At 34.4% G+C, this 20,770-nt stretch overlaps 1 protein-coding gene across 25 annotated transcripts in view; it reads left to right on the forward strand.

The window, feature by feature from the left end:
• DTNA (dystrobrevin alpha) overlaps window positions 1–20,770 on the forward strand; it is a 188,657-nt gene that overhangs the window by 125,173 nt on the left and 42,714 nt on the right. For all 25 annotated transcript variants that reach the window (XM_087961678.1, XM_087961689.1, XM_087961683.1 and 22 more), the window contains 6 exons: window positions 4,824–5,037; window positions 9,382–9,467; window positions 12,552–12,706; window positions 14,624–14,729; window positions 15,977–16,143; window positions 17,787–17,911. In XM_087961678.1, coding sequence (XP_087817804.1) covers window positions 4,824–5,037; window positions 9,382–9,467; window positions 12,552–12,706; window positions 14,624–14,729; window positions 15,977–16,143; window positions 17,787–17,911 — 853 coding nt within the window. The remainder of the gene's footprint in view (window positions 1–4,823; window positions 5,038–9,381; window positions 9,468–12,551; window positions 12,707–14,623; window positions 14,730–15,976; window positions 16,144–17,786; window positions 17,912–20,770) is intronic.

Here is a 20,770-nt window from a genome sequence, read left to right on the forward strand (position 1 = left end):
TGGTATCACTAGCTATGTAACCAAATCTCTGCAGTGTTTATTCAGATACATGGATATAAATTATTTTAAGGAAACAGCAGAAATCTTTATTTGTGTTAATCTGCTAGAAAGCTAATATGGTTAATGTATAAACAGAAATATATGCTGTTTTCTAAAATATGCCCACTGCCACCTTGTGGTTAGTAATTGGTCTTTCTCCATTAGAAATAGAGTCTATATTACCTCATCTTCAGGAAGTGATATAAAATTTATTATCTATGATTCAGGGTTCCCTTTTTCATATGAAAGTTCAAGCTATTTCTACTCAGTGATAGCTTTAACCATTATTATTTCCTTAGCAAGCCTAGCTATTTTATTCATTTTGACAGAGACGGTGTGTTCAGTTTCTTTATATTGCATTTTTATATCTGTTTTTTATGTAAAATTGATTTGCAATTTCCTGGTCTCTCCTAGTTCTCTTGTCTCTTTTGGCTACTCCTTTTGGTTAGCCAAAATTCCATGTTGATATTGGCAATCTTATTTCTATAAAAAGGAAACCACTTTTAATCAGGGTATCTTCAGTATAGGAAACAAGGATAGATGCTACATAGACAGACAGATCAGATAGACACCAGTTATATTCCTTGAAAAAAATAGTCCCTTGGCCTGAAATATGAGGATAAATTAGGTAGCTCTATTACTAAAGTTAAACAAATCTCAGTCAGGTTAAACTGTGGGTAACAGAGGGAAAATTCCTTTAGCTATTTGAAGGAGCAAGTTGTTATTAATTAATATATTGGCACATTCATAATTTCCAGTGACTTATGCAAAAATAATACTAATTTATTTCTTCTGCTTTTCCCTGTCATGCTGAAATACTGCTTTAATAGTTATATCTTTATAATACTTCTATAGCTTCTGATGGACAGACAGATTTGGAGATATTTTAAATAGCCATCTGTTGGTTCTCTAGTACTTTTTTGTGTACTGCTTTATTGTTTTGTCCTTGAAGATTTTGCTGCAGTTCAGAGAACTATAATAGATATATAAAATATTATTACAACTATATATCATTTGTAGATGCATGTGCAACTTTTATTTAGCACATAGCCAATATTCTGATACTCTTATCTCACTTACCTTCCTATATATTTCTTTGCTTTAATATATAAGCAATGAAAAAAAAAAGGTTTCAAAAAATAAAACCAAAAACAGATAAGGCAGAAAGGACATTAAAAAAAAAGACAAACAGATGTACACATATGCAAAACAGCTCAGTTTTTAAATACAACATTAAACATGATTGCAATAAAGATTTGATTGACTGAACATTAAACACTGACCACACAGAATAATATTGATCAGTTTTTCCATTGCATTAAAAAAGTCAGTTCACAAGCAGAAAGTAAACATATATCACCAGTCCAAGATCATAAATCTGGCACGGCACTGTCTTTCCATCATAAAATAATATTTCTTTGCTATAGCTGATGCTCAATAAATCTACAGTTCTTCATAAAATGATTAATTCCAAATGTTTGGCATATTTCAAACTGTCAAAACTACTGTCAGCATCAAAGTAATAGCTTTAAACCATATTATTTTTCCTAAAACCACTTTAACAAACTTAAAACAAAATAAGGCAACAGTGGGCCAAGATGTATCATATGCATATTCTTCCATTTTTTTTATAGAGCATAATGAAATCGATTGGCAATTAAATTATTTTTCCTCTATTTTTTTATTAATTGGAAAAAGGACAAGACATATGGCTTTGCTTTGGATTCAGACACTATCATAAAGCCAAATCTCATTGGTTATGTGGCATCACAAAACCAAACTGAGGTGAAACCAGTCCTTCTTGTCACTATATGTACTTTATGAGTGCAAAGTGAGCCTGTGAATTTTCATAGATGAGGATTCTTCAGCCTGATGTCCCTGTTGGGAATCCAACAGTTGAGCAAAATTTCCAGTCAAAATCTTGGTTCCATGCAACTTCCAGAAACAAGTTATCTCTCATACAATACAGTCCTAATTTCATTCTACAGAGTCAGATACAACTGAATGTATTTATTCCTTGATATTATGTAAATTAGTCTATCATTTGTAACTCAATAATAGGGTAACTCTAATCTATTTTTATTTTGGTTTCAGAGATGTAGAAAACACTGGTCTATTAGCTTGCAATACTGATGTAATAGCATACCTGTTGCAAAAATAGATTTCCTCTATCATAAAAAATATTGAATTGATTATATTAACTATTCTGTCACTTTTGTTTTAGCTTTAAAGTCAGCCATATCTTTATGATTATATCAGAATACATCCAAAATAGTACTTATTCTTTTCATCTGAACATTTGCTTTCTTTCCTATCTTGTTCCATAACATCACTGAAAGTTTTTATTTTAATTTAAGTTAGGTATCTGTATCAGGTAGCAGCAATATAGGGAGATGCTGGAGGTGGATGATCACTTTAATGATAACTGCAAGTGCATCATTTTGTACTGCATACAAGAAGACAATCTTAACCCAATTTTTTTTCCGAGAAAGCCACGTGGATAGACAAAATAAAATGATTGGCAGTATAGTGTAATGATTATGGGTTCCTATGGTTGGATGGTATTCAATATGGCACTGAGGCAGTACTGACAATCTCTTGGAATACTAATGACATTTATAACATGGCTGGATTAAAAAATCAGGACATCTGTACAGAATCTGAAGCTGCAAAAATTGGATCACACTGGCAATATGGAACATGAGAAAACTCAATACAGTGAAAGATTAAATGAATTAATTACAAAATGGTATCTCAGGCATCAAAGAATTCAACTGGTCTAGAATTGGACTCTCATTCATGCTATTCATGATGTGAAAAAACCCGGCATTGCTTTCCTAGTTGGGAAGGATGCAGCAAAGACAATACTTATCTACAATACAGTCCACAATTGAATAATATAAATTAGATTTCACAGAGAGTAGTTTAGTATGATGATTGTCCAAAAATATGCTCAATAATTGATACAGAAAAAAGGAGTGTTATAGTTGTTAAAAGAATATGCAAGCAAGATATGCTGCTTGTGGTTAGAGAATGGAATTCCAAAATGTGAAATTGTAACAAGGAAAGTACAGTTGGACTATATGGCCCATGGAATGGATATGCAGCAAGAGAGCATTTCTCTATCAATTTCTGCCAATCCAATTCATTACTAACCCAAATTAAAAACAACCAAAATGATGTTTGTATATGTAAACATCATCCAGTGGAATATCAAAAAAAATGATAAAGGTAGCATCAATAAACTATGGAATGTTGTCTTGAGTAACTCCTGTATATTCTCAAAGAGACCAAGTGTCAGCCTTCAAGAATCCTTCATCTGCTTGTCTTTCTGGCTGCCATAGAAACGGGGGGGGGGGAGGGAAGATTAATTGGGCTATGTAGGGGAGGGGAAGAGTGCTGAATGCTTGAGAAGGTGAACTGTAAAAATTGGGAAAACTTTCTTGAATATGCTTACTTGCTTACTGCACAGCTGCAGCTTCTTATCTATCCAGGCCAAGGTCAACCGCCCTGGCGAGCCAGATGTCTGAAACACCACCTGAAGATGTCCCACATGACATTATGCATATCTCAGATTGAATGGCCAGTTTGAACTATTGGGGGTGGGAACATTGGCATAACTTTCTATATGTGATTTTTGATCCTATTGCTTCAGATCTTGTATTCCTCTCATGCCACCATATCAATTTTCAGTAAAAGTCCTTTTCTCTAAAACAATGGAGTCTAAGGTTTTCTTTCTTGGATTTTGACCTGACACGGATCAAGCCTTAATTCTATTTGATGCCAGGACTGCAACTGAAAAATAATGTCTCTTTGTCTCCATCTGCCACAGTTCCTTTATGTGGTAATTGGAGATTTCATCAGAAAGGCTTCATTTCTTGGTGATGAGAAGTCAATTAGATTGTTTTAGGTCCTCCTGAATTTTCATTGCTTTCACATTTTAAATAAATTTTAATGGCTTGAATAAATAGGGTGGAATCATCTGAAGGTTTCTAATGGTTGATAGTAATATGCTTATTTAATTCTCATATGGAAAAAATTCATACATGATGCTAGGTCACAATATGATGACCTGGAAGCAAAAATAATAATAAGAAAAGCGAAGATAAAACTGAAATTTCATTTCATTTACATTTAATTAAAAGTGAAAATAATATAATTGCTTCCTAATCATATATTTAAAGGAGCACTACATCTTACATTTATAACTGACTTCAGGCTAATGTTTATAAAGCTGATATTTATGTTACACTAAATCTGAATTATCTCTCAGTAGGATATGTCTAAGAACTGAGTTAAACATTATACAGATAATAAACATGCAAAAACCAGTCTTGAACTAAGGGTACCTAGGAGAGAAATCAGAAAATCCAAAAAAAAGAACATGGTAATCAATCCATCATAAAAAAAGTAAACCCAAGAGAACTTCATTAGATCAGAAGAATTCAGGCAAAAGAAATAGCCAAGAGATAGACAGGAGCAAAAGAATCTGCATAATCTAAGTTTCCAACCACAAAGAAACGAGGCAGAAGCACAGGAACCAAAGGATTGCCATCTCAGTGTAGTTCAAAATCACTGTATAACTCAGAATTCTGAAGTTTACATATTATATCAAAATAAATCTTATAGTTCTTGAGCCATCAATTAAACTTTTGAACAAAGGTGCTATGTAAACACTAGCATTTCTTATGGTTTTCTGTGAACACGTGAATATTATTTAAAAATTCTGTATCATATTTTTTGGTCCAATACTTAACTATTATTGTTTTTCAATTTATACATAGTACACCTAGTGGACATTTGGAATGTTATAGAAGCATTGCGGGAAAACTCTTTGAACAACTTGGACCCAACTATAGAGCTGAATGTGGCTCGACTCGAAGCTGTGCTGTCCACTATTTTTTACCAACTCAACAAGCGTATGCCAACAACCCACCAGATTAATATCGAGCAATCCATCAGTTTGCTGCTCAACTTTTTGCTGGCAGCTTTTGATCCGTAAGTCTCTTTAATAATAATGAATGCTTGTTTTTCTGTTTGTTGTAGGAAAAGTTTAGCTCTTGAGAAAAGTCCTGATTTCAGAAAAATGATGAACTTATTCAGAACTGAAAATTGCACATTTCTATACTACATTCAATCTCATTTTCTTCAAAGAATTGGGAAATACACATTCAGGAATCAGTTGGAAAGACTTCTATTTGGCAGTGAATTGAACAAAGAAAATAATGCACTGGGGAAAGGTTTAGTCCATTATTTATCCAATCCTGATTTCACCCCCCCTCCCTCCGTCCCTCCCTCCCTCCCCCCCTCTCTCTCACACACACACTATAATAGTTTTACTACAAGAATCTTGGGAATATATGTATATAATGTTTATTTTGAGCTGGAACTGATACATCAGAATAGGAAACTTTTGTGTTCTTTGGATATTACTGCATATGTAAACATCTACAGCAGAGGTGTCAAACTTGATTTCACTGAGGGCTGCTTCAGGGTTGTGTTTGACCTCAGGGGGCTGGAGAGGTGTGGCCAGGGTAGGCATGGCCAGTTCGACGTCACTCATGTCAGGGGAACCTGTGGTGGCCAAGTGCTAAGGCAGAATTTCCCTCAGACCTTCCCTCCCTTTCATTATAATCTCCCTCCCTCCCTCCCTCCTTCCTTCCTTCCTTTTCTTCTTTTTCCTTCCCTCTTTTCCTTCTTTGTCTTTCATCTTTCCCTTTCTGCCTCCCCTCCCTGAGCTCCATTGTCACTGGCAGAGGGCTGCAGAAGACCATTGTGGCTGAAAACAAGACCCAGGAGGGCCACACGTGGCCATCCTGGGCTCCGTTTTTGCTGACAGAGGCATCACGGGCCAGTCCTTTCCAGATCTAAGGCAGTTCCGTGGGCCAGATCTAAGCACCCCATGGGCTGCATCTGGCCTGCAGGTCTTGAGTTTGACACCCCTGATTTACCGTAATAATTATTTTATTGTGATAACATTAACTGGTGGCTTATTATTTGAATTGAATGCTTTTTGCTGCATGCCTTTGCAACTGTGAATAATTTTAGTTTCCTCCCAGCTGGTACAGTGAATTGTGAAAAAATAAATGGAAAGAAAAACATTGGAATCGATGCTATTTACCACTTCCTTAGAATGCAAAGTTCCAGTTAAAAAAAAAACAATTTTAATGGGACTTCCTTAATATCATCCCATAGATGAATTGTCTGTGTGAATATGCAAATAATAGTAATTGAAGATAGGATCTATCAGTACGCTGCTGTCATTCTTAAAAGCATCTGAATAGCCTGGGATTACAAACTGGACTGACTGGCATCTTTTCTGATCTGTGTGACTTGCAAATTATCCATTACAACATTGCTGCTTTAACTGCATTTTATTTTGGAAATGTACTGGTTGGAAATCAACACAATTACAGAACATTCTGATGAGTTTATTTATCTTCCCATTTGTCTATCACCCTCCTGTGTCCTCTCCAATATACATTTGATGGACCTTTCGTTTGGTACTGTGTACTTTCCTAAGCCAGATCAACTAGTACAGCTAGTCACCATGGAAACAGCTGAGTTGGTGGGAAAGCAACTGTTCCACATGAAGAAGCAGCAGAGGCGCTGTATGTTTGCATCCAAACATCTCCCTTCCCCTCCCCAAGGAGAAATTGTCAGCAGGCTGTAGAAATATGGCCTTCAGCATTTTTGAAAGGCTGTACAGTGTACAGGGCAAGGTGTTTTTAATATATGCAGATCCTGAATTTTTGACTCTTAACAAGAATAGGAAGGCAACCAATTGCAAATGCTTGGACACGTACTTTATTGCTCACTGTCAAGTCACTCACACAAAATCATAGCTGTGAAAATGAGATCATTATGATATACATTTTTCTATTGTTCAATAAACCAAGAAAGATGTGAGACTGTTTTTTTAAATAAAGGAGAATAATGAAATTAAGTATGTAGAATAAGCTCAATGAATGCTACATGGGTTTTTCTTAGCTGAGTAATTGAACTAGAATGTGAGAGTGTTTCCAGTTTGCTCACAAGTAGTAATTCATTTAATTGTGCAAATTGCACAATTGTGTCCAGACAAAAGACTTGGAATTTGTAACAGCTTTCATTAAGGGATTAAAGATAAGGCAAAGGAGCAAATCATTGTAACAATGTGGTCCTAACATTTTTTTTCATCTAATAATATGGCCCAAGCATACATGAACATATATCTACATCTGTGCCCACATAAAAACTTTCAAGCTGAAAGCAGATAGTCACCAATTAAATAGATTTGAGGTGAGGGTCTTTGAATCACTGTACAACTCATCCTTTGCTTATACCAAATTGTATTTAATCTCAAGTAAGTGCTGTAAAATAAAATATTTCATCCCTGGAAATCAAAGATCTAGAGCATTATAGAGGATTTACACTTTTCCATAATTCATCCCTCCACAAAACATTTACACTTCTGTTTAGTACCTGATCTCTGCCATAAAACAATGATCAATGCATGCTGGAATTGGAGATAGTCATGTCCACCTTGGAAAATTTATAGATGAATTTGCTGCTAAAGCAGAGTCCTATCATATAATTTTTTTCTTTGCAAAACAAACATCTCATCCCAAAAATATCCAAGTAAGGTTTAATGAAGAGAAGTGCTGTACATCAGGGGTCCCCAACCACCGGTCCGTGGACCGGTACCGATCCAGCGGAACAAGTCCTACCGGGCCGCTGGTTGCTGGCGCCGCCATCTTTTTGATGAAAAAGTGCTTCCGGTGAGCTTTTCTGGGTGAAAGCTCACGGGCACTTTTTCATCAAAGATGCGCGGCATCGCGCTCGATGAGCTTTTCTGGGTAGAAAGCCATTTCTACCGGAAAAGCTCACGAGCATGCGCCGCCATCTTTTTGATGAAAAAGTGCTTCGGTGAGGTCACGGAAGCACTTTGTCATCAAAAAAGATGGCGGTGCCAGCTGATGCCGGTACCGGGCATGCGCGCCCAGCTGATGCGGTGCCGGGCAGCGGCATAAAAAAGGTTGGGGATCACTGCTGTACATTATTAAGTATCTACCATCCTAGGCTGAAAAAGATAAGCAGTTCAAACCTGGTTAGGAGCTGGCTCCTGTGTGATCCCAGATTAGATAGGAAAGTTGTGGGGGGGAACTCCTGTAAAAAGGCAGTGGCCAACCGGTTCTGTATATTGCAAAGAAACTACATGAATATATCCATGGAGTCATCAGGGGATCAAATGATACTAAACAAAGACTTTTGTTATTTCTTATATGTGATTTTTTTTAAAAAAAATCTGAAGTCTACAATGGGCAATGCTTTGATTAGAACTAACCAACTGTTATAAAGAAATGCATAGGTTTTGAGGGTCCCAAGGAGTTTTCATTGGGCAGGATGGTACAACAAGCAAGGATTACAACAAGAGAGAAAATGTCCCACAATTTAGCTAATGTTCTTGTTGTCTCCAAGAATCTGATTATTGAATCAAACTTTTGGAGGCTGCACAATACATTGAAGCACAAATCAACCAAACGTATCTGTACAATATACTGAGTCCTAAAAAATGTAATCAAAGGTAATATCGACATTTCATATTGTATAAAAGTGTTGTGATGTCTTTACTTCATCCACCAAAGTATGTTGCATAATAGCACTTTTGATGTCTATGGTTTAGATTCAAATTGAAGATGCCAATTTCCAGATTGAATTAATTAGTTAACTGTTTGTTGGTGTTACGCTATGCTATGCATAGAAAAGTAGCAATGGCTGATTTCATGGTTCTGAAATCATAAAGCCCAAGTTTAACTTGAAAATGGTCCTTACCTTCAGCAAAATACTTCCTAGCAAATCATATATATTAAAAAAAAAGAATCAAGGGTGGAAGAGGAATTAAGTCAGTGCTTCTTTCTTAAATCCATAATTGAACTGAAATGTAATGATCTTTCAGCATATTTTGCAGTTTTGTAATGTGTACACCTTGATTAAAAAGTTTACAGCATATACAGCATATTAAATGAAAATGCATGCATAAGCAAAAATATAAAAATCCATTATATTATGGAAAAATGTTTGCATATGTATTAATTTTGCATAGACTAGAGAAATATTCACAAATTAATGCAAAAAATATAAAGGAGAAAATGAAACTGAAAAAATGAGAAATGGAGAAAATCAAGATTTGACAGTCAAGAATCTCCATTTTTATTTAGATGGCAAATTGTTTCAAATGGGTTTATTCTCATTTGATTATTAATCATAGTCTCAGATTTGAAAAAAGAAATGCAAGCCTAAGATATTTGTGCTATGTTACTCAACAACTATGCAATGATTATTTTATGTTTTCTTGTATAGAGAAGGACATGGAAAAATATCTGTGTTTGCTGTCAAAATGGCCTTGGCAACACTTTGTGGAGGAAAGATTATGGATAAATTAAGATGTAAGTCTCTCTATGAATTTTAATAAAGTAGTTCATTAGGGAACAATATTTGTTTGGTTTTTAGTATAATAATCAAACTTAGCAAAAATATTCTTGAACAAATTTGTGTATGGACTTCATAGAAAATTCCCATCATTGCTAATATCTGTGTCTTCTTTTTAGAATTTTAGAATTAAAAATAATTATGTTGCAATTTATTTATTTATTTATTTATTTATTTATTTATTTATTTATTTATTTGATTTGCCAATTGTTTACAAGATAATAAGTGTATACATAGTTGTGAATACATGAAATGGGTACATATAAGAAAAATAAAAGAATAAGAGAAACAATAGGACAGGGACGGTAGGCACGATGGTGCGCTTATGCACGCCCCCTACAGACCTCTTAGGAAAGGGGTGAGGTCAATAGTAGACAGTCTAAGGTTAAAGTTTTTGGGGTGTGGGAAGAGACTACAGAGTCGGGTGAGAGTATTCCAGACATTGACCACTCTATTGCTGAAGTCGTATTTCCTGCAATCAAGTTTGGTGCGGTTTACTTTGAGTTTGTATCTATTGTGTGCTCTTGTGTTGTTATGGTTGAAGCTGAAGTATTCATTGACAGGTAGGACATTGCAATGTATGATTTTATATACCATGCTTAAGTCAGACCGAAGACGGCGTAATTCAAGGTTTTCTAGTTTTAGAATTTCAAGTCTGGTGGCATAAGGTATTCTACAACGAGTAGAAGAGTGGAGAACTCTTCTTGTGAAATATTTCTGGACTTTCTCAATTGTGCTAATATCAGATACGTAATGTGGGTTCCAGACTGATGAACTGTATTCGAGTATTGGTCTAGCAAATGTTTTGTATGCTCTGGTTAGTAGTGTGATATTACCAGAGAAAAAACTACGTAGGATTAGGTTAACAACTCTTAATGCCTTTTTGGCTATGTAGTTGCAGTGGGCTCTAGCACTTAGATCATTAGAGGTGAGTATTCCAAGGTCCTTTACAGAGCTTGGGTCATCAACAAGATCTTGACTATTCAGCTTGTATTTTATTTTCTGATTTTTTTTGCCAATATGTAAGACAGAGCATTTATTTGTTGAGATTTGAAGTTGCCATTTGTTTGACCATTCGGATACATAGTCAAGATCTTTTTGTAGGGTAGCAGTATTGTCTGTGGTATTGATGAAATAAATTATGTGTTTTCCTGACTAGTTTTTATAATGTTAAAAAATGTGAAAATACTGTAAAATTGCCATCATAGGATCATTCCCCATACCTACCCCAGTGTTTGAGAAGTAAAAAACAAAATCTCCACAATTACTCAGGCGGCTCAGATGAGCAAAGATTCCCCAGCTTATGCAATGTCACATCACTGTTTTGGCTACCAAACTATTACAGTACTTTACTCCATATTAATTACCTATAAAATATTTGTTAAATGTTTTATAGCTAGGGTCCCCAACTCCCAGTCCGCAGACTGGTACTAGTCTGCAGCCTGTTTGAAACTGGGCTGTGCAAGCTTTAGGCAAAAATCGCACATGCGCAGGATTAGGCTGCACACATGAAACCATCCTCCTTCCCCTCCTTTACTGCCTGCTGCCAGTCCATGAGGCTGGAAAGATTGGGGGCCAATTTTTATAGGATTTATTTTTGTCTGAGTCCGAAAGGAAGCAATGAGCAACACCTTTGAAAAATAGGCCAATTTGGTTATTAGATTAATCAAATTTGCTTAATTGGGTTCCAGTTCCAATTAAAATACTGGTTTTAAATAAGACATTCAGTACAACATTTAGAGAGTACACACGTATAATTTAATGTCTGATATAGAATCATTCTCTATAAAACATCACATATTTTATTTTTAAAACCAGTTCTCTAATATGAAACATATATAACCAGTCATCTATCTATTTAGTCATTAATTTTACATTTAAACAGGACTTTAAATGTAGAATTACTCTGACCAGATGAAGAAACTCAGAATATATCCAGCAGACGTAGTGAATCAGTTTAATGGGATAAGCACATGATCAACATTTGACAAAAAATAAATATAAAACAAAAATAAATAACATATAAAAATAATAATAAAAAATAATAAATAGATAAAAATCCTCAAAGGCAAATTGGATGGACCACTAGGTCTTATTTGCCATTACTTTTCTATGTTTCTATATTTATCAGTCTACAAAGAGCCATCTTCTAGTTTACTGCTATCATTCTACTAACTAAAGCAAAGCAAAGAATACACAGGTTAAAATGAAAAATGCATTTAATAATATTACTTTCAGAAGACATTGAGACCAAAACTATAGTGACATGCTGCTACATTATGAGAAACAAAAGTAAAACTAAACAACTACTAAAATAACTAGCAGCCCTCTCCCACCCCCCCACTCACCCCCCAAAAAAGATTCTGAGTTTCTCTGAAGACATCTTCAAGCAGGATGTTAGGGAGAAAAGAGATAACAAGTATTGAACATGGTATTCTGATTTAGTTATATTAGCCATTCTTTATGAATGTATTTCTATATTGCTTGCCATATGAATATATCTTGAATTATACGACGAAGTAATTAAATATTAAACATTAAGTGTAAAATGGATTTATAATCCCTTTTATACATATCTATTTTAAAATATGCCCCCTTCCCTTCTCTTTTGATAACATTTCGTATTCTATCACTTTTGGAGAAAAATAAACATTGGCTGCTTCTGTCCTTTAGAAATAATAAAAGATATATATTTGAAGAACTTCACTATACCCAGAGCATAAACAATTATTTTGTTTATTATTTATAATTAACAATGATTTATTACTAATAAATATATTATTTGAATTTTGAACCTGAAGACTATTTGTCCAGTACTTTTAATTGTTCTTAATAAAGATAGTTCTTTCTATACTTGCATTGAGGTCATCTCTGGTACTGATTCATAGTTCTATGTCATTTACCACAGTATGGCAGTGTGGTGCTACATACTGAGGATGTAAGTTACCACTGTATAGAATATGCTTGCAGTTCAGCTTAAGAATTTAGATCTGTAATTCATAGCTTTTTGTTTCAAAGTTTCCACTTTTTTTCCCCATCAGATATATTCTCAATGATTTCAGACACTAGTGGGATAATGGTATATGGAAAATATGACATGTTTTTGCGGGAAGTTCTTAAACTGCCCACTGCAGTCTTTGAAGGTCCTTCTTTTGGTTATACGGAACAATCTGCAAAGTCTTGTTTTGCTCAACAGGTAAATAAAATGTTATTCATTTATTGCTGTTCGTCATATTCATACTGGCATACAGTGTCAAAATCCAATTATATTTTATTTAGTTTGAAATAGGATCTATCTTTTGTCCTTGCAATCCAGAATGGTACTGTAATAGAATTTCATATAGGTGGGACATGGACTGTACGTAATGCACTCCCTATTTAAAATAAAATATCCTAAAATGAACTTGTGTAATGTTGTGAATTTGATGAAAGCTGCAGAACGAGTTTATCTTCTCTCCTGCTGGAGAGAAAAACATATGTACATGAATAATTGGATAAGAAAAATGAGCTCTCTATCCATTAATCCCTTCCTCCTTTTTTCTTCTTGCTTAAGCAAAGCTATTACCTTATTAGCAACCAAATTATTTGACATCTCATCTTGATCCTATTCTCAGATAAATATTGTTGATGAAATGAAACTTCTGATATGATACCATATTCTGAAATGTGAAAGTATCTCCATGGAGATAGCCAATGTTGCGGCCATCAGAGAAAAATCAGAACTACTCAATAAAACTGTGTTTCTAACTCTTACATCATAAAATACCCATTTTATATAGATCTTTTTCCCTTTTCAGTCACCTCTAATTCCACTAATTCTTCTCAATACCATAGAGAAGACACATTCAGAAGGAAGCAGCAATTGTTTTTGTGTCCTTTATAGTAGAACTAGCTGATAACCCGGTGTTGCCTGGGTATTTATTTATCCCAATCATGTATTAGACAGGAAAAGGAATGAATTATATCTATAGTGTCAAATCAGACACTAAAAAGTAGAGTATACAAATTATAAACTTTTTTTAAAGAATAAAATCCCCTTACCAGAAGGGGTCCCCTTGTGCAGTACTGTGAAGCCATTACCATGGCAACCCCACTGTGCTGTACAGTAGAAGCCATTTTAAGGCACAGCGGGCTGTATCTTAACAGAACTTGAATCCAAATGCACACTATCACTGTCAAAAGTACTATGATTTGACACTATAAATATACTTAATTCCTTTCCATTTCAGCGGTCCAGGCATTCCAGAGTTATGCTGGAACACACACATATAGACACACACACACATCCCGAGGGATGTTAGGGGTATCATACCCCCACAGTATTTTTTTCCAGAGAATAAGTCATCTGTGTACTAAGTTTGGTTGAAATTTGTTGAGGTTCTCCAGAGTTATGTTGGAACACACACACACACACACACACACACACACACACACACACACTGAGGGATGTTAGGGGTGTCTTACTCCACAGTATTTGTTCCAAGACGGTAGGTCATCTGTGTACCAGGTTTGGTTGAAATTGCTCAAGGCGCTCCAGAGTTATGCTGGAATATACATACATACATACATACACATACATACATACACATACATACACAGAGGCAGATAGATAGATGGATGGATGGATAGATAGATGATAGATAGATAGATAGATAGATAGATAGATAGATAGATAGATAGATAGATAGATAGATAGATAGATAGATAGATAGATAGATAGATAGATAGATAGATAGAAGATAAGTAGATAGATGATGGAACAGAGTTCCACAAAACGAACACAATCACTAAGAAGTATTCAATTCAGGAGCTGAAAAGAAAAAGAATGCTGCTATTACACACCATGAGAGAATTTATAACATAAGTTATTGAATTATTTCTTTGATCAATTATTATGTGGTTTATCGTTGAACCCACAACGTATTTGAATTAGTGATGTCTTCTTAAAAGAGACTCCTGGATTTTAAGTTACCTTAACCAACATCATGAGAGAAGTTTTATAATTTAATTGCTTGCATTTTCATCTACAAATACAATATATATTTCTGCTGAGAAAACTAAACTCATTACATTATTTGCTAATGTTTGTTTCTTGCTTTGTTTATGTTAACAGAAAAAAGTTACACTGAATGCTTTTTTGGATACTCTTATGTCTGATCCTCCCCCACAATGTCTTGTCTGGTTGCCACTTCTACACCGATTGGCAAATGTTGAGAATGGTATGTAGTTAAAACGTGAGGAACAACTGAAATAGCAACCTAAATTGTTAACTCTGAACTACTGGCTATCCTTAATTCATCCCATTCATGATGATTGGGTAGAAGAAATTAAATTCCTTCCACAATATTAGGGAAAGAAAGTTGCTTAATTTTTGGAGCAAATTGTAAACTTTTCTTACTTTAAAAAGCCTCCATGCTGCTACCTGCATACCTGTTGGACCTGTTTCTTTTGTGCATTTGAAAAGTGCGGGGCCAGACCTATCTCCGAATGGAATGCATTACATAACTTAGGAGAAAGATTTCTATTGCTGAAAGTGATGGCATCTTAAGAGAGAGACATATAGATTTTAGCATACAGATTCACGGCAAGCCCTTCAAAAAGTTACATGTTAAGTAATTAGGCTTTACATGTTAAAACTAACATTTAAAATAACTAACATAAGTTATACTTGGAAAATAACTATGGGCAGCTAGGGTTAGGGTGTGATATGGTCCTCATATTGTGCTTTGGCTGGCAAGCTACTTCCTGTGCTTTGATTCAGTTCAAGTCTCCAGATCAACTTAAGCTTAGTCCCATGTAGAATATACTGAAAGTCCAGTCACTATGAAAACAAGATAATAACATAACTGTAACTATCTCTGAATGCTTAATTGATGCCTAGATATAATCATGGAAAGCCATTCCTTGGCATTATTCCATGCAGACTTCACACAACATTGAAAAGATCGCAGTTGCTCTTTCAATGGACAGGCTTTCCCGTCTAGAAAGACTGAATTCAAATCCCCATGACTGTTTTTCTACTAATTACAGTTCTATTGTCTTGTCTGAATTTAATTTATGATACCGCCTAACTGAAAAAAAGAGTGGTTTGGAATGTGCTTAAATTCCTAGAGTATAGGCATTTCATTCTTGTCTCCTCTTATCTTTATCAAACTGGCATGATACACCAAAAGCACTCATCTCCCAAATGGAACCATTATGCTTGCATCTTTGATCTATATCTCCTTTTCTTTCCAAGCTGAACTTAGTAGATATCTTCCCTTAATATTTTCTTTCATATTTTTGCTGTAGTTTCCCTCTTGGAACCAGATGATTCATTGAGAGAAAATTGTAATGATTTAGAAATGAATTTGATTTTGAAAATTATAATCACACGAGGATGTTTTCAAGACTTCTTAATAGCTTCAGTTTTAACAATATGCTGATTAATTCTTTTATTTGGTTTGAATATATATCCCCCCTGCAGTCTTCCACCCTGTTGAGTGTTCCTATTGCCATAGTGAGAGCATGATGGGATTTCGCTATCGATGCCAGCAGTGTCACAATTACCAGCTCTGTCAAGATTGCTTCTGGAGGGGACATGCCAGTGGTTCCCATAGCAACCAACACCAAATGAAAGAATACACATCATGGGTAAGGGAAGGTTCATAAATTACTTCAGACTGTTTGAACTTAGCAGTGAGAGATTTAGAAATGACTGAATCATTTTCCTTAAGATCACATATAAGAAGCTGACTTTGTTAACTAGAAGTTTCTATAATGGAGAAGCCCTGTCTGGGTTCCTGGTTCAATCAGTACTGAAATGTCAAATGAGAAAACTGGATAGTGTGGCTACTACCATCAGTGTAGATTTGAGCAGTCTAACAGGTGAAACTAGGTGGATGACAGAACAGCTGCAGGAGGATCTTGGATTATAAAACTATCTCTACAGTAAGTTACTAATTTTTGTAGGACATAGTCAATATGTTGGATTTTCTATTTGTTGTTTGCTATATATAATAAGAGATGCATAAAGATACACCTAAACTCATAATACATGCATTCCTAAATATTGTGTAGATGGGATTCAGAAGTAAAAATGAACTATGAAAACTACTGATTTACTACGAAGTCAATTAGATGTTGATGTAAATATATATGCTATAAATTCAGCTCAGTTGTTTAACTGCTGCTTAGCAGTTTACATTTTTCATATAAGCTGTAATGCTTATAATGCTATACTCAACTGAAACATATTCAGATGGCTTTCTTCATTTTCCACAAGTATCTGAAATTGTATTTGTGATTGTACTGCTCATACAAGCCACAGCTAAATTGATCTAATTCATTAGATTCAAACTTATATGTAATAGACATCAATGCCCATATTCCTGGCAGTTAATTCTGTTAGATCAATAAGATTTGCTTTTAGTTATTCAAAAAACTGCAGAATAATTAGATTGTAGATTAAACTCTATCACAGAGAATGCATTATGAAAATGAAACCTCTTTGTCTTTCCAGTTCCTGAGATGATCATAGCTGTATTATTAGAAAGGATGGAATAGCCACACTAAAAGTGCACTTGGACTTGTGCTACAGATACTAGATAAAAATTAAAGTTTGCAGTACAAAATCTGTAGCACAAGCTGTTGCTTCTCATTTTGTAAACACAAAGAAAAAGACTGCGATTCTCTGATGGTGTGATTAGCAATACCAATTAGATTGGTCATTAGGTGGGCAGTGAATGAAAGATTTGATTCTGCTATAGCTTATGAACTCTCACTTCTTAATATTAATTAATATCTGACTTTCTAAAGCAGAAATGTATCTGAATGACTGGACCATCGAAAAATAAAAAAAATGTAGTTCTGTATCTCTGTTTTCTTCTTAATTATTTTATCATTAATATGATTAGCTTCCAGATCTGACTTCTAATTAGCAGTTATTTAGAGATTTATGCTTTTAGAATAATGAAGTTTCATGGCAAGCTTGGGATTCATTTGTATCCTCTGCATTCTTTAACACAAGGTGACCGGTGAATTGGGAAATACTGTTATCTATATTTATGCTAAAATCCTCTGTGAAATCACATCCTCTTTAAGGTCCATTGATAGATTTATAAGCATATGCTGAGATCATCCAGAGCCACAGAATAAATGGACTTGGGAGTTGATGCAGGATAGTAGTAACCAGCAGAATATGGTTTTGTTTTATCTTCTTATCCTTCTACTGCTGGCAGCAACAGTAATCAGCCCTTATCTGTCCAAATTACCTTTACCTTTCTTGTTTCTTCTAGAAATCTCCTGCTAAGAAGTTAACTAATGCACTTAGCAAGTCTTTAAGCTGTGCTTCCAGCCGTGAACCCTTGCACCCAATGTTCCCTGATCAGCCTGAAAAACCTCTAAACTTGGCACATATAGTGTAAGTATTTATATGCTCTTTGTTCTACCGTATATGCTGTTGGCCTTCACTTAAGGTTAAATGAAAAGAAACCACCTAATGTTATGATTTACAGAATTGTACTAATGCTACAATAACTGTAATGATTATGGAACTTACTGACCTATGTATAACTCACTTATTGACAAATGCAGCAGCTAATTTTTAAAATTTTATAAAAACTAAATGCTTGAATTAAATCACAAAATTACATTATTATTATTTAAATAAATGCTACAGTTTATCATTTGGCAATTGTCTCTATAAATTTTAATTTAATTTAATAAAGTTTAATTTTAATGCAGCAAATTTAGCATAAGTTATGAAGTAATTTAACTTACATATACACACACACGCACATATGCCACTTACAGGTAGTTATTTCCAACAGAAAATGCTGTTACGTTTTTTGACATGAAATAACCTTTGTAGTATGAAAGAGGGTACCTTGTATTTTAAATTATTTATTCCTTTTTGTAAGTATGCCTTAATTTTTGAAATATCTTTTATCGATTGTGTATCAAATATTCTGTTCTTTTTTCAGGGAGTACAGTACATTGTACTATATAGAAAAATTACACTCAGGTTGATCCAACAAATGCTGTAAACAACAGTGTTATGACTTTTGTGTGAAATTAGTCAGAGTTGCTACAAAACCTGGTATATATAAATGTCTTAAGATAGAAAAATGCAGCCTTTTAGCTCCAGTTGTCCCATATGATGTTAGGGACAACAGCTTCCCTAATTATTATTGCTGGTGTTAGTTTCTCAAAACATCTGAAAAGCAAATGTTTGCCTATTCCTGCTCTAACATATGAACCGAGGAGCTGGTCTACTAATACAAAACACTCTAGAGCAGGGGTTCAAACTCACGGCATCACGGTGTCATCAGGTGACGTATCGGGACTTTTCCCCCATTCACTAAACCAGGAGTGGGCATGGCCAGCATGTGACACATCTGGCTCATGGGCCAGGAGTTTGACAGCCCTGCTCCAGAGGGATATGTTTGTAAAGTTTTACAGCAAACACATAAAAAAATTTTAAGGCACCAAAATAATTAACATATTTAGTATCATAGCCTCCTTATAATAATGTCTTGCTCCTATCCATATTATCTAAATGTTTTAGTGTTCCTACTGTTTTAAAATGTTTTTAGTAATTTTAATTGAAATATATTTTTTGAATTATAAGTTAGCCGAATTCATTGGCTGAGATGCGCAGCTATAATAGTTTAATAATTAATTAAATAAATAAATAAACATCACATACTCAATTTAGAAACAAGAAAGGAGTTCCATGTATCTCTCTGAAGGTGGTGTTAGCACAATGCTTTTGAAAAAAGATATATATCACAAATCTGTGTGGGGAGCTGGGGAATTTTTTGGAGTAGTTCTTGGAAAATATGAAAGACCACAGGAGGTAAAAAGAAAACTCCCATTAGAAGTCTCCTAAAGTGATAGAAATTAGTCTCATGGCAAAAATGTGCAGTTGTTCTCAGTTTTGAACTATACATTTGAAATATTTGCATGTGAGAACAATTATGTTGTCCTTCAACATGGTAAATTAGCATAGCCCTTACTAATACTTTACTTCAAATATTAGAATATTAACATTGTTCCTCCACTGTTTAAAAAGACTAGACTGCATTTAACTAATAAGGTTCTCTTACTTTTATTTTGCCTGCAAAAGAGATACCTGGTAAGTAATGCATTATCCCTTCAAGCATTTTAATGAGGAAGAAACAAAATTTTACATTATTTATTAGAAGAGAACTAGCTGGGAAGCTCATAAAAACTGTTGAATACTGTCTGCCTTTCAATTGTAATTTACATTTTCTAAAGAAGAGAAACTAAAGATCAGCTTGTCTCTCATAGCTCCTATTGCACATATTAATCAGTTATATGTAATATCTACAGTACATATCTTGATTTTATTTTTTACTGTATGAATAAACTGTCTTAAAATATAGAAGAGATCAGATGGTTTATTCAAGTATATTGTGAAGTCTTTTTTTCTGGTAGTCACAAATAGGTTTATTTCCAATTATTTGGAATTTATAGCCTCTTTCAATATATTTAGAATTTATAAGCTACTTCTGGTCTTCACCAATTTTGCTCAAATTATAGTAATGGATGTCTGCTATATGAAAGAATTCAGAAATATATTGACTTCTACATGGCTAAGAATACAATATTATCAGGAACCTTGCCTGCACAGAAATCACTGTCGGTGAAGTTTCCCGTGCAGATAACTATTGGGTGGATGTCTTATAATTGTGATGTAATTTGGAGGGAGATGACACTTAATGGAAATACTTATACCAGTGTTTCTCAACCTGGGCAGTTTAAAAATGTGTGGACTTCAACTCCCAGAATTCCCCAGTTTACATCTTCAAGCTGTCAAAGTTGAAACACTGGTTTATAGGATAAGTACTTATCTTTTTGCAAACTTGTTTAGGAACTCAAAGTAGACCTATTTGGCTGTTCAAAAATGGAGAAATTTTCTGTCAAACAATTTAATGTCTTTCTGAAGAAAGTCTGTATTTCTAATTTATCAAACACTTCTGTGAACTTTTTTGGAAAAATATACCAAAGAAGGAAGAACAAAGCAAAGAAAGAAAGCTGCAGAAAATTTCCATGGGTGACTTGAAAAGAATGGATTTCTAACATTAAGCCTTGTATGTAAAAAATATAAAATTTAAACTTTTGCATTTTTAATGTAGAAGAAGATTATAGTTTCAGGACATTCTGCAGTATTATTGATTGATCACATTCACTTACGTTTACATTTTTTATTTCATGCCCTGTTGTTTACAAACAAGACATTTTTTTTTAAACTTTC

This window comes from Notechis scutatus, chromosome 3 (genome assembly GCF_049901735.1).
Source record: "Notechis scutatus isolate UNSWTSFEM ecotype Mainland chromosome 3, rNotScu1.2, whole genome shotgun sequence".
Lineage (NCBI taxonomy): Eukaryota > Metazoa > Chordata > Lepidosauria > Squamata > Elapidae > Notechis > Notechis scutatus.